The 19,602-nt window shown below is 42.4% G+C and overlaps 2 protein-coding genes across 2 annotated transcripts in view; one reads left to right on the forward strand and one right to left on the reverse strand.

The window, feature by feature from the left end:
* FAM185A (family with sequence similarity 185 member A) overlaps positions 1–14,173 on the reverse strand; it is a 39,867-nt gene extending 25,694 nt beyond the window's left edge. The window contains exons 1-3 of the mRNA XM_051614010.1: positions 13,729–14,173; positions 5,904–6,013; positions 1,477–1,569 (exon numbers count right to left, since the gene is read on the reverse strand). Coding sequence (XP_051469970.1) covers positions 1,477–1,569; positions 5,904–6,013; positions 13,729–14,104 — 579 coding nt within the window. The 5' untranslated portion in view covers positions 14,105–14,173. The remainder of the gene's footprint in view (positions 1–1,476; positions 1,570–5,903; positions 6,014–13,728) is intronic.
* Positions 14,174–14,608: 435 nt separating this feature from the next.
* The window catches only part of CCDC146 (coiled-coil domain containing 146), a gene marked incomplete at its 5' end in the record, with an annotated part of 79,986 nt that continues 74,992 nt past the window's right edge, over positions 14,609–19,602 (forward strand). Inside the window, one exon of the mRNA XM_051624130.1 lies at positions 14,609–14,636. Coding sequence (XP_051480090.1) covers positions 14,609–14,636 — 28 coding nt within the window. The remainder of the gene's footprint in view (positions 14,637–19,602) is intronic.

The raw sequence follows: 19,602 nt of genomic DNA on the forward strand, positions 1-19,602 counted from the left end.
CTTATCCACTAGCAAAAAGCAAGGATTCTAGTTTTTGGATCCTTCCAACAGAAGCCCTCTGCAGGAAGATGGATGGCACATCAAGAAAAAAAAGGTGAACTACTGCTGCCCTCTCCACCCTCTCTGGTTGCTAGTGGTTTAGGATGGATCCTAACTCCACTAACTAGTAATAGTCCCAACTGCCAGTCAGCACTGAACAGTCCAACAGTGGCATAAACAGAGCAGGTCTCAGTCAGAACTTAGCCACTCTGCTTTATGCTGGCAGGCCCTGCTGGGATGAAGATGTTCATAAGAAGTACCAATAGTACAGCTACAGCAGCCCCTGGGCTCTTTTGTACATAAAAGGCAGGCTAGCATCCACTACAAAGAAATGCAGGTAATTTAACGTTGACAGTTTCTGTAAAATCCAATGCCAAATTGCTCAGTTTACAGGAGGATGCTAAGAACAGCTGGCTTCTGTGTAAGTGCAGGTATGATCTCAGCAACCAATCTGTGAAGTGCACGACAGCGCCAAGCAGCCGTCACAGAGGCTGTTTTGGACTCCTAGAACTTAGTGTCTTGGTCTCAGTTCTACCCTTGGCTAGGGAGAGCTACCTGCACTCTTTCTCATTCTTCCCAGTGCTACTGGTACCTACTGATTCTGACAGATTATTGCATGCATCCAAGCTACTTTCACACTTGGCTTGATTCTGCATGTGCATGTATCAATGTTTCAGATCCAATTAATCCTAATGCATCCAGTTCATGCACATTACGATATCTAGACACTCAAACTGAGCCTAAAAACTAGATGTGAGATCTTTAGTACTATGTAAGGGAGCCAAGCTCTAAATTATTTTAAATAATAGATAATTGACTACTTAAGGCAAGAAACAAAACCAGAATAGAGTAGCATGTGGTTTGTCTCATGCTGCCACCTGCTGAAAACTGTAAGCTATGTCTCTATGAAATCGTTTTCCTGTTCATCCTTCTCCCTGTACCTTGTAACAATATTACATGTAATTATATTTCCTCAGCTGCAAAGAAATATACAAAACGCTCCACTCTTTAATTCTTTCAACCATACAATGCTGAAAGTGTACAGCAGGTACAAATATCAAGTCACTATTCATGAGATACAAACTTGTGGGCCTGTTGCAGAATCCAGGTGTTTAGATATCACCAAAGTAAAAAGTTTAAGACTGCTGTGAGGGTCCACAAAATTAAAGCCAATGAGCTCTATCAGCGAGCACAATCCCTGCACTGATGGAATGATCACATGCTTATTACTGCTCTTTCTGTGGAGACTGTCTACTGATCCAAATCCAGCATAAGATAAGGCAGTATGATTACACAGACAAATGCATGTTAGCAGTGAAATGACAATCAGCCAATGAGGGTCATCAAATATTCCTCAGCACATTCTTCAAAATTTAGTCATCTTAGAACAGACAAGTTGATCAAGCAACTGAAGAGAAAGTTTTACTTCTTACTTACACCCTTCTCTGTTGCACGAATATCTGTATTTCCATAAAGTGTTCCAAGACCAATTACTTTGCCACCATTTGTTCGTATATCGATTTTATGGCTCTGAAAAAGAAGTTTAAAAATCATATGGTTATGATAATCATAACTAGAAGACAAGTTACTCTGTTTTTCAAGCTGTGCCACAATAACCACCATAGATCACAAATATCCCTTCTAATGTGAAGACTTCTTAAGTGACTACCAAAACTGCTGTTTATTTCCACTGTAGTCATACTCAAAAAGTCACCTTTCTTTGTAACCAGAAACATGAGGGAGAGAACGATGCTAAGGAACCCTTTATTCTCAATATAGTTGGGTTTGTTTGGTTAGCTTTGGTTTTGTTTGGTTTTTTTAACTAGAAAACTGGAGCGTTCCAGTGATCTGGAATCTACAGTGTCACAGAAATCTGTAGGATAATCATGTATATACACAAACACACCACAAAGCTACTTATGCTTGCAGTATCTATAGTCATAAAGTTCTGTGGATGAATCCTAGGGCCCTTAGCCCTGGAAGTGGAACCAGATTGTACAGTGTTGAACTCCAACCAGATTCTAATTCAAATTAGCTATTTTGCATAGATCTGCATTACAATCTCAAGTTTTTCCACAAATAAATTAGGTTTCAAGTAAGACATGCTATAGCTCTTACACTTTTTAGCTGCTGCATATAACTAACAAAAAATCCCAACTTACAGAAATACATACAAACTGATCTCAGAAAGAAAAAGCCTACAGGTCTTGAAAGTAAAAGCCAACCATTTGTAAGAAGGGTAAATAAATAAATAAATAAAGTTTTAAATAATCCAACTGTATTCATAATCTGCAACTTCAACAAATCTAACTTTAAGAAGTCTATGGCTCTCAACAAAGCTTTTTGCTTATGCTCACTACCATGAACACTAAAATAACAGAACTAAAAAAATATTCAGCATTTTTTATACTTAATGCTGGGAAAACATTTTTACACACACACACACACACCTCTCCTTCATTTTCCTATACCACTGCCTCCATTTTCAGATATACTAGTTTCTGTTGAAAAGGGTATTAATCCTGTCAATGGTATGTAATTTAGAAGACCACCCATTACACTTGACAATCAAGCATATCAGAAATATTAAAGACATGTAATTATTAAACACCTGCCTGGATAAACCACAATAAATTGCATTAACCAGCTGCAATCAGACAGCAACAAGATTAAGAGCTTTAAAATAAAAAAGAAAATATGAATGTCCAACATGGAAAAGATGGACTCATACTGTTCCAACACATTTCTGATGAAATCCCAAGAACCAGAAGTTTCATGGGGTTTCATAAGACAGGAAGAACTTTAGAACAGTGTTTCTTAATCTTTGTGTACTCAACTCCTGTTTTCTCCTCTTAATTTAAGAGGCTTTCCCACAGTAAAACGCAATGCCCCTAACGAGACTACAGCAGTGCCTCAGATCTTTTCAAGTTGCCAACAACTCAGCTACTCAGTTAAACTTCTATACAAATATAACACACGAGTACACAGTAAACAGAATAGTTTAATTAGATGCTTCAGCCAGACATCACTCCTTTGAGGCAGTTATCTTGGGCATATTAACAGAATATTGGTTAAAGAGCAAATCCTCCAAGCATATAACTTGAGAAAAATATGGAAACTCATAAGATTAAAAGAATTAATGTATAGCAATGACCTAGCAGTGTGGCTAATGTTAGTTGAGTAAAATAAAACCCCAACATACACACTTATTCCCTCTGCTATTATTATTGTGGTTTTTTTACTCTATCATATGTGGGATAGAAAAAGCTTTGATAACAACATAGATCTCTCAACTTCTCCTCCCAGAATTATTAGACTACCTCTATCCTCTCAAAAAAAACCCCAGGTTTTCAGAGGTAGGTATCAATAGAGACATCTAGCAGATAGCAGGATTTGCTGAGAGGAAGCAAGTTAAATGGTCAAGTAACTTTTTCATTAAGTGGGAATACTCCACACGTGCTGCTTCCTTTCAGTTCATCTGTCACAGGGTTTCTCCTAGCCAGGAAGAGAGGTTTGAGTAAGGAGAGGTACAAGGCTTTCTAGACCATGACAGACATTAAAAGAAAGCCAGAGAGATGTGTTCAGTTCAAAGAAAGGAAGGACAGTAGTGCTCAGTCCCAGGCGTGCGTGGTGAGGAAGGATGGCAGGTCTTCCACTGACTGTGTGTGAGACACCTGGAAATTCTTGTTACCAGTGGCACAGTCAAGGAGTCAGAAGAAATTGCTGAACGTAGAAACAATACTGAAGGGTCTCCTTGGTCCCACTCTCTCTGCTAAGCTAAAGGACTGCCATAAGAAGCAGGAGAAAAACATTAAAAAAAAAAAGCAGCAGTGCTCCCTCAATAAAGAATTTGGGAATAATTTATACTCTGAAGAAGACCTAGAATGTATTTTGAAACTACTGCTACTATCAGTTGTCTGAGAGACTTGGAAGGGACTGGGTGAACTGGGCTTTAGTCAATTACAAAACCCACAACCAACAAATAAAAAAAATTCATTAAAACAACACTCAACAAATCTCACAGGCTGCATAATGCCTGCCACACCAAAAGCACCAGTCAAAATCCATTAAAAAACCTCAGAGAATAGTAATCTTTCCTTTTCAATTACTAGCCTGCATGACTGAGGAAGGTACATGTCAAATCTCTAGGTCTTCTGTAAAGACACCACTCAGTATACCAAAACCCAGCAAGTTTCTTTCGAATTACAAGTTATACAAACACCTTTTTGCAGTATGTGGCAAGTTAAGCTAATTGGCAGTCATGAAGTTTGCTGGTGCTCTTGAATAATCCTCACATGACCAGATTTTTTATGTATTTAGAGTCATTGATCATTGATCTCTACTGTACAGAAAGAGCCTCCTGCTTTCCTAGTCAATGAGGTTTGTGAGCATCATGACAGTGAAGTAACACTAAAAAGTTCTTCAGTCTATCCAGGGGAAGGCAGTATCACTTCAGTCTGTTCAGTAAAGCTCATTTCCTGAAGGGAGATCAACTCTTGTGCTGCACTACAGAATTTTTGTGAATCGAGGAAGGCTTGAAGTTGACAGAGGAAAAAAGCACCAAACTGCTCTCAACCATGATGTGGCTGGGAAGAAGCCAGTCTCAGAAGCCCCAGCAGGTGACTCTGCAGTCTTCTTTTCAGTTCCTTAGAGAGTACCGTTTCATTGCCACTTCAGCCCTCAAGAAAAATAGAACTAACTTTCTCATTTTTAAAATTTAACATTTTGCACATCTTAGATTATATATGAGAAAAGATGCCCACAAAAACAGTTAGTTGTCTTCCCTCAAAATCCTTCTTCTATGACATCACAAGAAATTCCTGACACTTGTAACAGCATGCAGAGATGACTGTCACTATTGCTGGCCAAAACTACCTTGTTTTCTCATATTATGTAGTTTCTCATGTACTGCTGTTTGCTGTTATTATAGGACAGTTTAATTTCTAACCAAAACTTTAGACAGCAAGAACACATGCAGTACTGTTAACTTTTGGTAGATTTTATTTACCTTTTGAAGAGTAATATGGTAAATTACACAGAATCTGGAAGATACAAGTTGTCACTGAATATGGAGTAGACCTGACTTGATTGTATATTAAATTTCCTCTTAAATTTGGTTTCCCATATGTGTGCTATACAATTATCTCTTACCATGGTAAAAAATAAAACACATTTAAGTATTTCTGATATATGAAAAAATCTTTCAACTTAGGAATTACCCTATTTGAAGAGCCTTTCTTTTGAATTTATACCTATTCCTGCAGGTACAATCTCAATTATTCAAGTGAAATTGATTCCAAACAGCATCTAAGTCAGATATACTTTGGTTATTTCTAAAAACGCCTATGTCAGCAAACCTGAAGACTGAAAAAGCAAGGTCATGACCATGATATAGAAAAGCATTTATCAGATATATTTCAGTCAGGTGTTTTGGACATGTAATGTGTAACCTCTGATTGAAAATTAAACAAAAGCATTTGTCAACAGCACTGATATATCAGAATTATTAAAAAACACGGGGGGAGGGGAAAAAAAGTCCCAACTGAGTCAATATGACTATTCACCTACTAGACAGGAAATCCCACTCTGGGTTTTTTTGAGAGGTGGGCAGGGCAGATATTAGGCTTACTACTGTCACTATTTCAGCTGGCTTTGCCTGTCATCAAAGGTCCCTGGACTTCTGACTCAATATTATTGACTCTGCAAGGTAATTGTATGCAATAAACAAGGGTGAGGTGCTATACACACAGGAACACTTGGAAATATCAGAATACTTATCTCCAGAACTGGTATGTAAGTTTTTACACTATATTCCACACAATCCCATTTAAGACACTGATGGAGTGAGGGAGGGTTCTTTGTACCTTTATTGACTGCAAGACACTAGTCCCCTTCTCCGTTTCTATTTTGCAGTTATCACATTCTATTTTCTGTATCTTCACACAGCCAGTCCCTGATGTTTTGATATCCAAATCTAGAATTAAAAGAGTTTTATTAGCAACAGAATGAGAGTCAGATCTATTTAACATAGTACTTGATAACTTGATATAGTAACTACATACAGTGGGGGGAAAAAGCAGCTTGTTACTACAAAACCTTCTTGCAACGTTTGGCTGCACAATTTGAACTGTATGACTAGTCACTATCAACACCTGACACTGACAGTGTGTAAGGTTGTGTAACCATCCAGCTTCAAGAGTGAACTTTTAACAGGCAGCAGCAGAGGGACTTACCCTGGCAGGGCATCAGCAGGGTGTGGTCCTTTAGTGAAGGTTTTTTTTTTTTTACTTTTTAAGCAACTCCTAAACTCCACCTCCATCTCACAGCTATTACCAATTCTACTGAGACATTTAGCTACCCTTCCCATGGGAGGGAAGGTTGGCAGGTTGTTTGAGACCACATGTAGAGTAATAGGATTCAACAACACAAATGCACAGGTCTTGCTTAGACATATGCTGCTTCTACTAACGTGACACAAAAATAGGCATAGAAGAGCCCACATGTGTCATTCTCCCCTAGCCTTCTGAAAGGCCTGACTTACCACCCTGGCATGAAGAAGCATGTTTGCCTCTGGTCTGAATCACCTCACCTTATTACTGTTCACAGGCTCCCACAAAAGACAAGTCAATAGGTCCTGTAGATAACTGTTATCACAGGAGTTATTTGAGCTCATAGTGCTTCACTCAGGAGCAGCAAAAGCATTTTTCTGCCACTTGAGCTCACCTCTGAGCTTAAGGAATCAGAAATAAGTTTGAGAATGTACAGTCTGGGGATTCTGACTATATTAATAGTAAGTTAATTATCACCATAACCACTGGTAAAAGATAAAGAAAGAAGAGGAGAGGGAAAGTGGGTTTTATCTTCTAAGGATAAAAGGCAGAAAGAAGAAAAAGGAAACACCAGTGAGAATCAGGTGCCTTACTGAAAGGTTAAGAGAAAGATCATTAGCCTATTACTCTCCAGAGAAAAGGAGATCATCTGAGAAAGAAACCTTCATTTATCATTTAAGCACCTGTGAAAGTCTTTCTTTCACCTCCACTATCTGCTAAGGTGACCACAAATGCAAGATGAAGAATCAGTATGTATAACAAGCTCTGCCCCAACAGGATTCTCCAAGTCAAACCAGTGACACAGGAGAGGCTGCAGGTCAATATTGTCATACTGCTGCTCATCACAGGTGCTGGAACAATGACAACAGTAGCTGGCAGACCATGAAGAGGAGAGACCAAGAACTCAAATGAACAACAAAAGGAAGTTTTCCCATCTGACAAACCAGAACACAACACATTACATCTTTGTTGCAAGAGTGCTACCTTATTGTCACAGGAAGCTACAAGTTTAAATTTAGTGAAGGATGCAGACTGAATTCACAAGTAACAATGCCCTAAGAAAGAGGGCTAGAAGTGGACTGGATAAGCAGGTTTTCCAGAAAGTTGTTTTATTTGCAGGTATTATTTTCTTAGCCTCTTCATGGAAGACTTCCAAGAGATACTGTGATCAAGATTTCAATCAAACTATGTTTCTTAACTTTAAGTAAACTAAGATTGGCTTTGAGGCGTGTACGAGGATAAAACCTGGCAAACTGGACTGGTGACTTCTATTAGTGGCTCAAGGTCCAGCACCAAAAGGTTTCTTGTTGGTAAAGCCTAGACAGTTTCACCAGACTGAAAATATATGACTGGTATCTGAAATATTTCAATTTGACCAATGCTTATCTACAGGTTCTAGAGTTGAGACAAAACTTTTCTGTAAGGTTTTACTTCTCAAGGAGCAGCTGGATTGTTTAAACACAGTGCCTGCTGAGACACAAATAGAGGCACTCTCCAAACATCTACACTTGAAACAGTATGTCCCTAAAGAGCACAAACCTGGAGAGTTCAAAAAGAAAGCAATATTATTTTTTAAATACAAGCGGTCTAGCTCAAAACTGCTCAATTCATCCACAGGAAAGCAGCACATTCCTTGATATTACTTATGTCCAAGACTTTCTGCTGTATTGCTTTCTGAAAAGACAGAGGTCCAGAATCCAGTTTGCTTCTGCAAATCTTGGATGTCACTCAGCTACATACCATCTTGCTCTTATTGCTTCTGTCAAAAGGGATGAGAAAAAGGGTTAAAAAGCATTCAGACTTGATAAGACTTATGTAAGAATAAGGTGAGTAAAAACTTCTGATCCTGCAGGGGATATTATGGCCATAATTTGAAGAGTAGATGAGTACTGCAATCCTATCTGCATCGAAGATGGGTGCTAAAAGAGGACACAGAAGTCTGGGGATTCATGAGTGTGCTATTAAGACACACTAGGAATTCCTGGAAACATACTTTGTGCCTTGATCCTCTATATAGTCACAGAGCTTTGCTGGCCTTGATATAGCAAAAATTAGTGGTCAGGGGATGAAGCTGCATTGTGTCCCTAAAAGGCTTCCTGAGGCAAGGATAAATGACTCTACAAAGAGGCAGGCTAAGAGCTGGATAATATTGCTAACAAAATTTCAGCCAGCAAGAAGGAACAGGATACAATCCATTTCAGTGCCAAAGCTCCAAAAATAGATGGTCTGATTCCCCTTTAACAAAACTGAGGGCTGAAGCCAACTTTAGCCACGCAAACGTCAAAGAACACATGAAAATCTTTGAGGTGCCAAGGACCTATACTGCAAATACAGGTACATAAGGAAAAACAGATCCATGGTATCAAAATGTAGGCAAAGGTACTCCAGAAATATCACTTTAAGCTACAATATTTGAAATATGGTAAAATGCCTTTTTTAAAGTGACTCTGCAGCCCTGGACCACAAGAAGTACTTCATGATGATCCACTTCTCTGCTCACACAGGAAGCTTACCAGTAAGTAGGCATACATGCAAATTAATTCAGTCCACAAAAAACTATTTATTGAGGGCTACTGTGAGGCTGTACATCTGCTGTGCTTAGGAGCAGACACCAATTATCTTTTTCCCAACTCATTAATATGTTAAGACTTCAGAAATGCACACTGCTGAAAACATTCATATCTGCTTTCCATTACCATTTACAAAAAGAAGAAAAACAACAACAAAAAGAAAAGTCTCAGGAGCTCAGGTTCTCCCCTCATGTAAGTGGGAATAAAAATAGTTTAAGGAATACAATAAAATAATGGATTCACAGAAACATTCAAGATCCATACATTTATTCAGTTTGCCTCAAGAACCTGCAGTATTTAGCTGAAAAGGGAAGCAATCTCATGGACTTAAATAAGACTGATGTGAATGAGTGAAGAGAGAGATAATTCTCTCCCACAGAGAGAATTTATTATAAACAAAAAAATAGTAATTTAAAAAAACATGCTGGCTTGTAAGTGGGCCTAGGAGTGCTTGATCCTGTGCCAGAGGGGACAGAATTTTGGTATTCTACTCAGGGAAGCTTGGCCACCACTTCAAAACTTACAGTTCTACTTCACGTTGGCATAGAAACCTCTGCTGTCTTCACCAGGGTATAACATGGAAAAGCATTGGAACAGTTTGACAAAGAAGGCTGTGTAGTCTTCATTCTTGGGGGGAGGGGGTTCAAAATCAAACTAGATAAAGCCCTGAATAGCCTCCTCTGACCTTGGAGTTGACTCTGCTTTGAGCTGGAGGTTGAACTAGAAACCTCCTGAGGTCCATTCCAATCTGAACTATCCTACAACACTAATACAATGTGTGGCCGCAAAAGCAAAACATAAGACCCCCATGGGAAGACAGGACAGATGGTTCTCAAATTATGGTTGTGCCAGACCTCAGCTGGGTTTGTCTCTGAGTACTCAGTCCATGCACAGTAACCAGAAATCAAAGAGCTGGTTTCAGGTCTAACTGGCACATGCAGTTTGGTACACCAAGTCATAGGGTTCTCTTTGTGCTGAGCAGGCTCTGAACCTATAGACATGAGCCTACACTGTCCCTGGACTAAATAGCTAACATGTACATGGAACCTGAATGAAAAGAAATAAATAAGCTAAACTAAAGAGAAATTAATTGACATCTATAATTTATGAAGATTAGAGGATTATCAGATCGTGTATGATACTGAAAGACTAAACACAGCCTAAGACCAGACACTCAGAGGTTGAAGATCCGTTAGTAAGCAACCCAGTAAGGTAAATACAAATTGCCTTTGATTTAAAATCTGCATTTAAGCTCCCCATCTAGCATTTTCTGCATGTGCCCTGCAGAGTTTAAAGGTTTTTAGCAAACTTAGAGCTTCCTGGATAAGCTCCAACCTAAAAACTTTTAAAATTAACTTGCAAAATGAAGACAGAAGCTAGGATACTGTAAAGACATTATCATCAACTTCTCAGAGCTAGGTGACAGAAAGAGAGCTCAGATAAAATGGTCTAAACAGAACCATGTTAACATCTTCCTCATGCATGCAAGGAAGGCCAGAGAAACCCCAAAATGCTTGAAGAGCAACAAGGTTCTTTCTGGTTTGAGATGTGCTTTTTGAGGGATAAGCTCTTCTGCTTATGCAATGATGTTTGGCAGATAATTCTTTCCTAAATAAAGATAAGGAACAACCTAAGCACAAACTACCACTTGGAGAACACTTAAAACAAGCCAGAGCTGAGAGGACCCTTACTGACAAATATCAATTCTACTCCAGTGACTAAAAATAAATATATATATATTTTATGTTTCAGGAAATTTATCTCCTGATATGCCTGGATAACAGCATGCCCAGACAATGCTAACATCATGCTAACTATGGGATGACAAACAGCAACAAGTGGGAAGGGACTATAATCCACAAACTGCAGGAGGTTACGAGAAACCCAAGTGCAACAGCTTAGAAATCTACAAACTAACAAAGCCTGTTCCAAGAAGGAAGACTGCAAGGCAGCCTGCATGGCTGACTGACACTCAAATTACAATGAAATCTCAAAGACAGGACAAAGCCTAAATTACTTTTTTTTTCCCCATAAATAAGGATTCATTATTGAGACCTTTAGGAAAGTTCTCCACATTGAAAATCATCATGAAGGGTGAGATGCTCCAGATCCCAATACAATGAATTCTAACCACTACTAGAGTAACACGTAATAGAACCTGGAGAAACTGAAATATTAACTTACTAAAAGCTACAGTAACCAGACACACCTGCTACCAGAGAAACTAAGGGTAATAAATGGGATGCTGGGTTTCAGTTTGATTGTCTGTAATCCTAAGTGACAATTCTTTGGGTACAGTCAAAACCACAAAAGTCTCTTGGAGAAGACAGTTCTGCTACAGTTCAGTGAAAGAGTCCATATAGGTAACAGTTGAGCTGTTTAAGAGAATAAGCTTGGATTTTCAGATGTCTTTATCAGTATCCTTAGTCCTATGTTGTCTTTTAACTATAAACTATGCATCATCTTCAACACTGCATGAATTTGGAAACCAACACAAATAGCAAGGATGAAAAGTTTAATGAATGGGACTGAATCACTCAGACTAGTTAAACTCTGACAAATTGCAGAAAGATCTTGGAATATCACATATTCAAATTTTAAAATAGCAGGAAATTTAATGGATGGTATGCCCTGTGGGGCACTTTGCCAAGAGGCATGGAGTTGGCCAGGAAGCTCTCACCCTGACATGCTTTATATGCATAAACAAATACTTGGAAGAGAGATCCCACTGCAGGGCTGAGCTTCAGAAAATCCCTCTAATGGAAAACAGTTGACAGCTAAGAGAACACTTTGATGAAATACCATTTGTGTTTGTCTTGTTCTTACTCTTCATTGAGAGTCTGTTCAGGACTCCTGCTGGAGGCAGGACAGAGGCTAGCTGGGCTCATGGTACAAATCAGTGTGGCCATTCTGACACAGACAAAGTAATGCACACTGAGAGCAGGGATAGGGAGAAGCCCCTGAATTCTTTTACTAAATGTCTGTCCTTATATTAGTTCTTAGGAAACAACAGAGACCCTAAGTTTTGGTAAACATCTCTAAGAAACACCTCTTCAGCTATAAACAGTGTCCAAAAAAAATCTCAACCAAGTAAATTATAGGTATGAGTAAGACCAGAAAATGAAAGAGAATGATGCTGTGATAAATCCATAGTACTTCTGCATGGTGAATGGTATGCAGTTCAGGTCTTACAAATGAAAAGAGGGAGAAAAAAAACCCCAAAACATGACATAGCAGAATTCAAGATTGGAGGTGTTTAAGGCCAGGTTGGATGAGGCTTTTTGCAGCCTGGTCCCTGCTCATAGCAGGGAGGTTGGAACCTGATGATGTTTAAGGTCCCTTCCAACCTTAACCAGTCTGTGATTTGAAGATACGGGGGGGGGGAAGACATAAAAGAAGATAAAAGGTGCAGAATGTCTTTGCTGTAAGCATTTGGAAAAGGGGTAATCAAGAAAATATAACACCATGCTCTACAGAAGTTACAGATGACAGGTATGAAGCATAGGTAGAAGAAGATTATTCACCATTTCTCATGCCACAACTGCAGCAGAACATCCCATGAAATAAAACAGCAGTCTTGAACAACTACTTGAAGCAAACCAAGACCAGGATTTTTGTTCACTGAAGTTTTTCCAGCTTGGTGAAACTAAATCTACACTGTACAGGCCATTGCACAAACCTATAGGAAAAAACCCCAACACATCAAAGACTAAACACAAATCTCTCTGGGTCAATCTCTCTAAACCTCAGCTCAGTGAGAGTAATTATCCCAGCAATCTTGCCCTTTTCCTTCCCTAAACTTAGAGCCACTGTCAGTATTTCAGTCCAGCACAGATATTAATTGGTTCCAGGCACTACAGCAACTCTCCCCAGCTGTTGGTAGGTTCCGTACCAGGAGCACTGCACAGATTTTTGCCTTGTGCTCAAAAAGACAGTGCAAGACTTGTAAGAGACAAGGGGAACCCTTCCTGGCACTTCATCTGCATTGTTAACATCCAGTTTTTTTGATCCTTGGGGACGGCCACTCAGCACAACAGGCCCTAATAGAGCTGTTAGCTCCAACAACCCTACTGGGAACAGCCTCTGAGCTGCAGGTGTGCACAGCACATCCCGAGGACTGCTGCTTCCCAGCGGAGCTGCAGTTCCATCTTTCCTGGAACACCAGCTGCCAGAGCAAAAACCCAAGCGCTGCGCTGCAGCCACCCCTTCCCAGCACAAGCTTTGGCGCTACACGTTGCTGGCGCCAAGATCAACAACAAGCGATGATCTGAACACACGGGAAGTCAGGAAACACAGAAACTCCTTGGGAGGGTGCGAACCTCCTCAGCGGGAGGGCAGGATGCCCAGGGCCGAGTGCCCGCTGCCCGCGGGGCTTCCAGCCCGGCGGCACCAGTCCCACCAGTGGCACCAGTCCCGGCGGCACCAGTGGCACCAGTGGCACCAATCCCGGCGGCACCAGTCCCACCAGTGGCACCAGTCCCGGCGGCACCAGTCCCACCAGTCCCACCAGTCCCGGCGGCACCAGTCCCACCAGTCCCACCAGCGGCACCAGTCCCCCCAGTGCCAGCGGCACCAGTCCCAGCGGCACCAGTCCCACCAGTGGCACCAGTCCCGGCGGCACCAGTCCCACCAGCGGCACCAGTCCCCCCAGTGCCAGCGGCACCAGTCCCAGCGGCACCAGTCCCACCAGTCCCCCCAGTGCCAGCGGCCCAGCCCGGCAGCCCCACGGGGCTCCGGGCGCCCGCCCGCCCCACGCAGCCTCTCCCGCCCAGCGGCCCCGCTTCCCGCACCGAACTTCACGGGCGTCCTGACGTCCACGGCGGCCTTGCTGTCCACGCCGTCCGCCACGATCGCCATCTGCTCCAGCGCCTCGTCGTACTCCACCCGGACGCGGTCCCGCTGCCGGCCCGCGGCGCTGCTGACGGCCACCAGCACCCGGTCCGCGCCCGGGCAGCGCTGCGGGTCCAGCGGGCGGACGCTCACCTGGCAGGGCAGCCGCACCCGCAGCCGCCCCCGCGGGCTGACGGGCAGCGCCCATTCCTGGAGGGGCTTAGGGCCGCCGGCCTCGGCGGAGCCGCTGCAGCCGCGGCGGGGACCGGGCGGCCACCGCCACTCGCCCGCCGCCCGCCGCGCCAGAGACCCCCAGCAAGGGGGCAGCGCCCGCATCGCCGCCCGGGAGCGCCCGGAGGCGGGACGGGCCGGGCCGGGCCCGGCAGCCGCTGCGCGCGCCGCCGCCGCCGCCGCGCGGTCACGTGGGGCGGGCACGTGGGGCGGGCACCGGGCGGCGGGGGAGCGGGCGGCGGCCGCTGGCGCGCGCCCCGGCGGCGCCGAGGAGGCTCCTGGGAGTCGTAGTTCCACCCCCCGCCGGGGGAAGCACAACGGCGCGGGAAGGGGGGCGGTGCCGGCCGTTCGGATCAGCCTATCAGCGAAAGGGGGGAGGCGGAGCGTTTGGGTGCTCTGTTTCTATTGGGCAGCGCGCAGGGAGGCTGGAGCCAATCAGAAGTGGGGGAGGGCGGTTAGAGGTGGGCCCGGAGGAGGCTGCCGCGTTGCCGTGGGAACGGGGGACGCCGCTCGGGCGGGCGGGGCGGCCGCGGCTGCACAGGTGATCCCTGCCGGGGCTGCACAGGTGATCCCTGCCGGGGCTGCACAGGTAATCCCTGCCGGGGCTGCACAGGTGATCCCTGCCGGGGCTGCACAGGTGATCCCGCCGGGCTGCGCGGCCTGGGGACACTGGCCGGGGCCGCGGGAGGCAGAACCGCGGCTCCGGCGCAGAGGCTGGAAGCGAGCCCAGCGGCGCCCACCCTCGAGCAGCAGGTCGGGGCCGCCTTAGTCCTTCTTGAGGAGTTCGGGGGGGAGGCGGGAGTCTTCCCCCACCGTGGGGCCCTGGGGGAGAAGACCAGGTACCTCAGGGCGTGAGGCCCCTTTCCCTGGTCCGTGGCAAGTGGTGGTGCAGCCGAGCGTTAATTTCCAACGGCAGAGCCGTGCTGGAAGGGTCGCAGCTCGCTCAGCTCCCTGATGCAGCAGCCTCTGCAGCCACAGGGTTTAACACCTGCAGGGAGCAGGCAGGGACAAAGAGAGGAATGGGATGGGCCAGTGGCAGGTCTTTGGGTGGCAGTCTGGTCTTTGCTTTAAGCCTACAGTGAGGCTGCATGTGCTGAAACGCCCTCGGTCAGAGGATGAAGAAGCACTTTGGCAGATGTGCTGGAAAAAGTTTTTTGCAGGGCTCCAAAGCTGGACTCTGTCAAGATGGTTTGGCTAACACATAATTTATTGTGGCTGCTTTTTAGCTGTTAACATACAGCCTAGCACTTCTGTAGCCAGCCAAAGAAATATTTTCCTGAGTCCTGTGCAAGTGTGTCATGAGGCAATTCTCCTTACAGGCTTTACAAACAAGTGGGGAACTGCTGCATTCAGTTACCAATACCTTTATGGGTTTCATAGCCCACGTTATCATTGTACAACACTTAAAATAAAAATGAGGTGGAGCATGTGGGCACTGATGATCTAAAGTCAGGAGCTGCATTCTATTCATTGATGTAGTTTACTGCCAACAATGAGAATGAAATGCATTGAAAGGTGCATTGTCTTAGCTACATTGCAACAGAAGAAATTGAAATCTGGGGCTGCTAATATATTGATTTGCTCCCTTTTGCATTCCATATGTTGTTTTACTTCTTTTACAAAAATAACCATGCAAGCCATATATATAATATTTGGTCATCAAGCTCGTTTAATCTCATTAGCTGCATTTCCATTTTTGTCACTGTCATTGATTATTTATGAATCTGAAATAAGATCTGAGTGTCCCAGAGGAAAAAAGATGGGCTCAGTTTTTGGTTCTGTCTTTAGTTTTCACTGTGGAAAGTTTAATAAAGATTCACATTCATCAATAAATCCCTTCCAGTTAAATTATTTCATTGCTTTACATTATTTGTTAGATGGAAAACTCGTTAGATGGAATACAAAAAGGGCCATAGGATATATATGATAGCTTAGTATAGAAAAATTAAATTCTAGAAAGACAAAATATGCCAATAGTTATGCTGGGACATGAAGGGGAGCAGAAATTACTCTTTTAAAATCTTCAGAAAAATATTGTTTCAGGGAAAAAAACACTACAAAATTCTCACTCTGGAGACCTAATACTAAATTTAAATGTTAGGTAATTTGTCAGGGAAACAGTTGCAGACCTGTAAGGAGTGTGGTGCAATGTGCTGTAATTCCACTAGATGACATCCAATTCGTTAAATAACTCCATTAACCCTCTGTGCAAAGGGAGTCCTGGGGCTATGGTTACCTGGGCCTTTCCACTGCCACTCTCTTCTGAAGTCACTGCTGCTGTTTGTTCCCCTCACTTCCTACCTCTTAAACGTTAGTGCTGCTTTGACACTGTCCCTTTTTCATGGAGAATCCTGCTATTCGGTGCCCCTAGTGTAGGCAGAGGTTTAGCAGGTTGGGCTCCAAACTATGCTGTGTGTAGTCTTTAATATTGTCAAATTTTGCATAATTGAGAACTTTGTTCAAGAAACCATTCCAAGATGCTTAAGCCTTAAGTATGTATATATTTTGTCTTGTGTTCGTTTTGGTGTTAATTAGATATTATTTTTTTGTTAGATACATTCCAAGCATACTTATATGGTTAAAAATACTGAAGAAAAGTCATGAAAAGAAATTGCTAGAAAAAAGTTCTACTTTCTGCACACATATGAAACCTCATGTTTTTAATGTTTTACTGTCTGTATTTTGGCTGTAATATTGATTTTGCCAGATACTTACAGTGTTGTAAGCCAAAAATCAGAAGTATTTATGCAAAATATAAGAAAAACTATACCTTATGAAGTGTTATAAAACAGATTTTGAAGCCAAAGCATTGCTAGAGCATTGCTCTTTTAGGCTAAGAGAGAGAGATTTCAAGGGAGGGATTAAATAAAAAGGAGATACAGGAGAGGCTGTATTAGGAATACATTTTTCTAACTTTTACAAGTGGAATTAGTCACAGAATAAGATCAGGCAGCTAAACTCATTCTGCCTGGGCAAAATGAAGCTCACCTATTTTTTTATAATTGTAATGAAGAAATAATGTGTTCTTGCTGGTGACATGCTCATGCTGAGGCTCCTACCTGCAGATGCAAGAACATTTCTGTTCAGTTTAACATCCAGAATTTGGGCAAGGATCACTGCAACTAGGACTTGGTACTTACCAATGTTTCTCTTTATCATACAGCTTAAGAATTTTATAGTTGGGATATTTTTTCCAAGTTTATTAAACATTCTCATGTGTGTCTCTTATGAAGTGTCTGTATTACCCTACTTTCATTCCTTTCTTTGCATTTCCTAATATGTATTTTTTCAGTGATGTATTTCTGAGCTGCTTCCTTGAGTCTTTGTGTTTCTCAAGGCATTGTCTGGGTTTCAGTGGCAAGGCAAGACACGTTGTGCTTGTTTTCTCCACAGCATTTTAGTGTACATGTAGTGATGGTAACCATTTCTTCTCAGGGATGGCAGAGAGAAGCAATCTTCAAAGCACACAATGGTTTGCATTTCAGGGATTTTTGTGTTTGTCACGCTACCAGAAGTTTTCTGAGGAAATGAAGTTCCTCATGGAAACCAAGTGAAAAGGGAAGTGGCAAATCTCACCATTCACATTCTTCCTATCTTACCATATCTAATCAGAACTCAAGCCAATAAAGTCTGTGTGTGGCTCAGGGTGATTCTGTCCCAAATAACAGAGACTTGAAAACAAGTGGGAGCAATGGAACTTAACACAGAAATTGTTAAGCAGGTTAGGTATGTGATGTGCTTAATTTCCCTGAAGTAGTTGTCTGTGAGGTTCTACAGTTAAATCAAACAATCCATTCTGAATCACATGCATATTATAATGTCCCATTGGACATGATGGAATTTTAGTTTTGTTGATCATTTAATATGTTGGCATAGCTCTGTCTTTTGAAGACAAATCCCTTCATGCTGAAGTGCAGGCTCTGCCTGGTTAAAACAGAGGGTCTGCTGCTTTCAAGACTGTAAGCTTTAACTTTAGGAAAGAAACATTAGGAAATAAAATGTTAGGGGATAAAAAGAAGATCACTGTTATTGAAAAATCCATAGTACTCCTACAAGGGCATGGGCCCATGGAACCATCACCATGTTGTGACTGGTGGATTCTTCTGTGCCTCTCTGGGCATCTGGTTCTGGCTGAAGTATGCAGAGCTAGCTCAGCTCTTGGTCTGACTAGATGCCACTGTGCTGATGTTCCAACTACATTATATAGTTTTTCTAATTCAAGGTGAAGCACTAAGTCAGTTGCCTTGTTTTCAGAGTAATTTTTACATTGTCAGATTTGTGTGCAGAAGGAGGCATCGCGAATATGTGAATAAATATCCTGCACCATGTCCCACTTTACAGCTGAGGTTCTTTCTGCTCATTGCCTCCCTGCTGTGGGTACTGCCTGTGTCTCCTGCCATCCTTGCTGCCCACAGGCAGATGGGAAGGTGCTCCTTAGCAGCTTCCAGAAAAATCAACTGATTTAGCTCATAACATGAAATTATTTGGGCTTAGCTGATTTTGCCTGAGAAAGTAGTCATAAAGCTGTTCCTCTGCAGATCAGCATGGAGGAAGGAGGAAGGTATCTCCTCCTGCCAAAGAAGGAAGTGATATATAACATTCATGGATGCAGCTGGCTGTGGAAGGAGATCTGTCCCTATGGCCCCAGCTCAGCTTAATGGGAATTTAGACCTATTTGTTTAAACTTTGCTGAACCTCAGACTTGTGTTTTATTAAACAAAACAATTCCATGTGAGTTGGAGCAGTTATGTGTCAGTCTACACCAGTTTAACTAACCCAGTTTAACTGAAACAGATCAGATTGGTGTGGCAAGAAAGAATGAATGAGGGAATATATTAAGAAATCAGTAATTTCCATCAGGAAGGAAAGTAGCACACAAGTCAATGAGTAATGTACCATCTATAAGTCCAGTTGTGCACCTGGATGTAATGCTAGTAATTAGCTACTTGCAGGAGTATTTCCACTGGAGTTAATCAGACTACTTGCACAAATAACTGCTTATTGTTTTAATTGACTTCAGAGGCGTCATGATCTGACCTGATGTTAGCAGACTGAAATTATAAATTCCCTTGACTGTACACTTATACAAAAGTTTTAATAAAATAATGGAAAAGACATTAGAACATATTCTCTTCAACATAAAATAGGTTTTGCCTCCAGCAATAGCAGTGTAAATAGTTTAATGAATTCATACCTTTAATTCTGTAACAATGGCAGAGAGAAAGAATGTGCTTTATGATTTTTTTCCCTTCTGTTGTGCTTAAAATTAAAGGAGCAATTTCAACCTGTGCTCAAAGGTAAAGCTGTGTGTCAAAATCTTACTGATGCTTTTCTGAACCTGAATATTTTTCTAATAATTTTTATAGGCATGTGATAAAGTTTGAAGGGGTTTATCAGTATATGTTAATGAAGTTGGTCACTTGGAGTGTGTGTCTTCTAAACTAGTAGAGTTGATGCATCTTCATACATGGAGCTGTATTTCTTCATGTTCAGAATTAAATTTTACTGCTTTTTACATGTCACTCTGTAAAGAGACAATGCAGCTTAGTGTCACCTGTCTGGGTTCTGCACTGCCTTGTGTACGAAAGCTGCTGTTTGCTGGA

The sequence above is a fragment of the Apus apus genome, chromosome 1 (assembly GCF_020740795.1).
Source record: "Apus apus isolate bApuApu2 chromosome 1, bApuApu2.pri.cur, whole genome shotgun sequence".
NCBI classification, from domain to species: Eukaryota; Metazoa; Chordata; class Aves; order Apodiformes; family Apodidae; genus Apus; species Apus apus.